Source organism: Trachurus trachurus, assembly GCF_905171665.1.
Source record: "Trachurus trachurus genome assembly, chromosome: 24".
NCBI classification, from domain to species: Eukaryota; Metazoa; Chordata; class Actinopteri; order Carangiformes; family Carangidae; genus Trachurus; species Trachurus trachurus.
Window position 1 is genome coordinate 7,495,579 of NC_139910.1, and position 5,357 is coordinate 7,500,935.

The 5,357-nt window shown below is 37.6% G+C and overlaps 1 protein-coding gene and 1 long non-coding RNA gene across 2 annotated transcripts in view; both read left to right on the forward strand.

The window, feature by feature from the left end:
* Positions 1-5,357, forward strand: part of LOC311007918 — a 62,230-nt gene that overhangs the window by 48,879 nt on the left and 7,994 nt on the right. The gene's annotated exons all lie outside the window — the stretch shown is intronic.
* On the forward strand, positions 803-3,985 carry LOC311007917 (gap junction Cx32.2 protein-like). The gene is made up of 3 exons (XM_084001332.1): positions 803-866; positions 2,005-2,143; positions 2,648-3,985. Exons 2-3 carry the CDS (start codon positions 2,015-2,017, stop codon positions 3,275-3,277), a joined length of 759 nt encoding a protein of 252 aa, XP_083857458.1. The 5' UTR covers positions 803-866; positions 2,005-2,014; the 3' UTR covers positions 3,278-3,985.

Consider the following 5,357-nt stretch of genomic DNA (forward strand, 5'->3'; position numbering starts at 1 on the left):
TAGCTGACTAGGGAGTGGTTGGTAGGGTGATAGATATTAACCACCACTGCTGACTCAAAGATAATTTTAATTACTCTGTATAGGGGTCAGGACATTCGCATCAGATGAAAAATATAAATATGATATAATTTATATTAAGGGGATTAAATATATCCATAAAAATCCACAGAATCTGCTCAACACACAAATTCATTTCAAAATCTCTATACAACAAAAGTGTCTTTGTGAAGCTTGCAATACTAGATTTCCTCATTTTGTTAAAACATTGTGTAAAACACAAATGTATGAAGAAAAAATCTTTGTTGACACAGTCTCAACAAAAAGTGAATGAGACTGTTGAGTTCTGATGTAATATTCAGTGCAGGGGTATTGTAGTCTGTATGGGTATGTAGACTGTGTCCATATTAGCCTCTGTCTCTTGAGAGGTTTTATTTAGTTACTGACTTTGTAGATATGTAACTAGAAAATCTATTTAAATGTAAAATGTCAAAGCTGCGTAATTCTTCTCTCTCTCTCTCTCTCTTTTTTTTTTTACTGTGGAAATACATACCATTCAAAAAAAAAACTCTTACAATGGTGATAATGAACAATGACATTGAGTAGCTGTGGATTTTGCTTTATAGCGCTGCAAATCATTAACCTGTGCAATCTTTTCAGTGCTCAGCCCAAAAATTGTCCACTTGAGATTTGTCATTTTCAGATGTCATGACAACGTGACAGTTCAGAACTGTTGCGTAAATCTATCAAATCTAAAGTTCAAGGTACCATAGACTAGACAGGCTTGCCTTGGTGCACTGGGCTCTCTATCATTCAACACCACAGCTGGTGACTGATCAGACTGGAAGAAGACCTGTGAAATTCAAAAGGTAAGTTTTTGAAATTTAAATATAAAATGCAATGATTACAATGTTGAATTTCTGGTGATTATTTTTGGTATAAAATGCCAAGTAATCTGACACACATGTATATTTAAATTGATATGAACATTTATTATTAGGAGTATACTTTCTCGCCTCAGTAGACTGTCAGATATAAGTGTGTGTGAGCCAAACCTGAGTGCAGAGAAACTTTTCACTTTACTTCTGTCAGGATAAAGATCTGTATTATCTATGGATTTTTACATTTTTGTGAGTCTGAGATTAGATAAAGCAAAGATGTGTAATTGTTAAGACACTAAAATGTTCTCCTTACGAATACTATGTTTATGGATGCAAACACCAGCTGAATATAAATTCCTCTCGTATCTTACATCCAAACATCCTAGCGTATACAGTAAGTTAGCTAGACATGTGTCTTTGTTATGTAATAGATTTTACAGATCCTTCTTTACGTTCTACACATTCTGTAGATTAGAGACTTTACAACATGTGGTCTCGTCTTCAAATCTTAAGACTTTCTGCTGCTGTCAATCATTTTTAGCAATTCAGATTTATCCATTATCTTTCAATTAATCTATCAATCAAGATTTATTTATATAGCCCTTTAAAACGGCCCAAAGGGTGACCAAAGTGCTTATATTAAAACTGGTGACATCCAACTGTCAGTAACTGGTGATATTTATCTATAATGCATTAATCTGTACTCTTTTTTTGATAGCAACATTGTGATGCTTAAAAAGAATAATTCATGAATGATTTGTGACAGAAAATATACATACTGTATATACTAGTATGATGAAATATTAATTAGACAGACCTATTTTCCAACTGCACCAGATAATTTATTGGTTCTTCCACTAGATTTCTGCTTATACGAAAAGTTTGATCAGTTTTACAGTTGAATGTAGTTGGCTACATGAATGAGACTGTTTAAAGTTGTGGGGTCTGCAGATATTAGTAATTAATCGTGAGGGTTTTTTTTCCCTCAATACTCTAAAAGTCTTGAGGACTGGAATGTCCTATCACTACATGGTATTATTGAAATGAATTATTAATCAGTCTGTGATGATTATTATCTGAAATACTAATCAGTCAGTTGGCATATTTATTTGACTTTCCTCATCAGATCAGAGACCATGGGGGAATGGGGTTTTCTGTCCTCTCTGCTGGACAAGGTCCAGTCTCACTCCACCGTCATCGGGAAGGTCTGGCTCAGCGTACTGTTCATCTTCAGGATCATGGTCCTCGGAGCGGGAGCAGAGAAGGTCTGCTTCTGATTGTTTTGTTCATATTCTACTCTTTGTGGCTTTATAAGTGATGTAGCATTGAATTACTTCTGCAAGCCTCTGAAGTAACACCCTCTACTGGTCAGAATGGAGGTCCACAGCTGTGACAACCATCTGTTTGTTCAGATGTTATTGCAGAAGACAAATGATCTGATTCAACACAAGAGCTGTTCATCCATCAGTCTGCATATTTTTTTAAAGAATCATTGGGGCTGGACACAGTTCTGGTCTGGACTAAAATAATTTACCTACAGTATACTTACATTTTTAAATGGTTGGTTGGGCCTAGTTATTGAATACTTACCCACTAGTTACACCCAACACTTCAGTGGACCTCCATATTGATGCCAACAATGAGTTCTTATTTGAGATTATTTAAAGACTTCTTACTTAGCCCTCAGTCCAAAGTCTATTAATACCAATAATAATGATGATGATGATAATGATTCTTTTTAATAATGTTTTCTTGTGTGATCTTTGCAGGTTTGGGGTGATGAACAGTCCAATATGGTTTGCAACACCAAACAACCTGGTTGCAAGAACGTGTGCTACGATCAAGCCTTTCCCATCTCACACATTCGATTCTGGGTCCTGCAGATCATCTTTGTCTCGACGCCGACGCTGGTCTACCTCGGCCACGTGCTCCACGTCATCCACAAAGAGAACAAGTTGAGACTACGCTCGCAAAACAACTCGAGCAGCGAAATTGTCAAAGCTCCCAAGTACTCTGACGATAAAGGCCATGTCGAGATTAAAGGCAATTTGCTGGGAACCTACATGACCACCATAGTGTTCAGAATCCTTCTGGAGGTGGGCTTCATCGTGGGGCAGTATTATCTGTATGGGTTCATCATGGACCCAAGAGTCGTGTGCTCCCGAGCCCCGTGTCCTTTCACTGTAGAGTGCTTCATGTCTCGACCCACCGAGAAGACCATCTTCATCATCTTTATGCTTGTAATGTCCTGTGTCTCTCTTCTATTCAACGTCGCAGAGATCTTCTACCTGATGTGTTGTCGGCGCTCATCCAAACGAAAGTCTAAAACTATTCCAGCTACAGCTATTGCCATTTACCCACGTATCAATGGAGGAGAAGAATTGATTAAAAAAGAGTAGCTCTGCCTCTGTGATATCAGTCACAACACGGCCCGAGGAACAACATTTAGATTTACTGTTCCAAAACTGACACAGCTGCATAGCTACCAAGCAATAATGAAGGTAAAACTATGCATTCATTTCCAAGAGGTTATTTATTTGTAAATAAAATTAATAAAATTATATATGATGCCAGCCTAAACATTCCAGATACTGAAATTTGGATCCATACTGGCACTGAATATTACAGGCTATTTATGAGAGGGAGTAATCCAATATCACCAACATGTGCAAGAAGAATACATTGAAAAGCAAAGTGTCAATGAAGCAAACTTCCTTTTCTTTTCTATTCTTGTAGGTCCATTTTTGAATACTGCTGCCCCCAAGAGGCAGATGGTCTTTTAATGTTTACTGTGGTCATTCATGCCTGGGAATGCATGGGCCATACAGCTTGTCTTTGTCTATATTTGTACCAGTTTGTGTTGGCCAAAAGCCACTGTGTAGCACACTGTAAGCTTGTTGTGCAGACTATTTGTGCTACTTTTCATTGTCAGTGTATTTTTTTTTTTTTCAAAACCATTAAAATTTAAAAGGATGACTTATAAAACTGTAAATATCTTAATTAGAAATAAGTTGTTTTCATGTTTTGTATTGACATATGACCATCTGTAAATGATTGTGAACTTGATGAATTAAAGCATAACTTATTAAAACATACTTGGAGTAACATGTCAACTGCTGCACATCTGTTATTGTTTCATTGTGACTGCCATTATACCCATGCAAAATTAATGATTTCAGTTTGCTATAGCACAGCTATGGACCCAGATAGTTGATAAAGGGTGAAAATTTGATTTATTTTCATCCTTTGGCCAGCCACTTCAATTGTATTTTTGATGAACGTGCCTGTTTAAGCAGGTAAAATGTACAAAGACATATTGAATGTAGGGTAGTGGTCTGTTACCTTTGTTCTTGGGTTGACTTTTTGGTTAACCTCCACTTAACTTGGTACTTGTCTCCCCTCGGTAACCTCGACATCAAGACGGATGGGGAGCTGGTAAAATGTGGTGAAAACAGACAATTAGGGGAGACAAGTTAGCCACTTTTTATATTCAGGGTCACTAACTAATATCTGCATATATTTCAGGATGTTTTGCATCCCTACAAACAAACATAATGAGTGTACACATAACCGTTTTGAGAGTGAAGCATGTCCAAAAAAAGGTCTAGTCGTGGCACAACCCCATGTATGAGGTAAATTGAGCACGCTCCTTCCCTTTCCATCCATCTTCCTCCTTCCTCTTTACTCAACATTGAACCTGTTGAGGTTGCAGGTGAACACAAACTGCTGGGACCTGCTGCAGAGCCACCAAGTCAGTGAGCTTTGTGTTGGGGAGTTTTGAAAGCTTGGCTTACCATAACCAGCTTTACCTCTTCTCGGGAACTTACAGTACTTACTGCAATCATACAAATGCAGATCTTTATTTAATAGCCTACGCTCTTTAGGTGTATGAGGCAAGGGTTCAACTACCCCACACAACAACCATGACAGCTAAAATGGTGCACTTTCATGCTAGGTTTACTCCTCATGTTGTACCTTTTAGCTCATAGATAGGCTTACCACAAGTCTTAGGCTAGCCTATCTCTTTTGGTCTAAACACAATTCTCATGAAACTTACAATCAACTAAATTCATTTTCGAGAGTGAAAAATTTGACATTTTTTTAGACATAAATATCTAACCACTTTACTCATGTGGTTCTCTTAAATTACCTTAACAGACTCCATGAAATTAAATGATGACTTCCTCCGTCCTTGGTCATGTGCTCAGTTTTTCTTGTGGTTTCTCCAGTCTCTCTTCTACGTATAAAATTATTTATCAGCAACAACCCTCGTGTAAAAGAGGTACAATCAAAGATATTCAATATTTATAATATTTATAAACCGTCTTTGGTACAATTTTAGTTGTTGCTAGTTTGAAAAACTACCACAAGATGGCGCCGGTAACACACAGATGAAACCGTTTGCGCCCCTCCTTCCTTCCCTCCGCCCACACGGTCGGCGCTGATGATGAACACCCATCAGCTTCCTTTTTCCTCACA

Coding starts and splice junctions, on each gene's coding strand:
- LOC311007917 (XM_084001332.1), top strand. CDS start 2,015: ATGGGGGAATGGGGTTTTCTGTCCTCTCTGCTGGACAAGGTCCAGTCT. Junction 2,144..2,647: donor TCGGAGCGGGAGCAGAGAAG/GTCTGCTTCTGA, acceptor TGATCTTTGCAG/GTTTGGGGTGATGAACAGTC.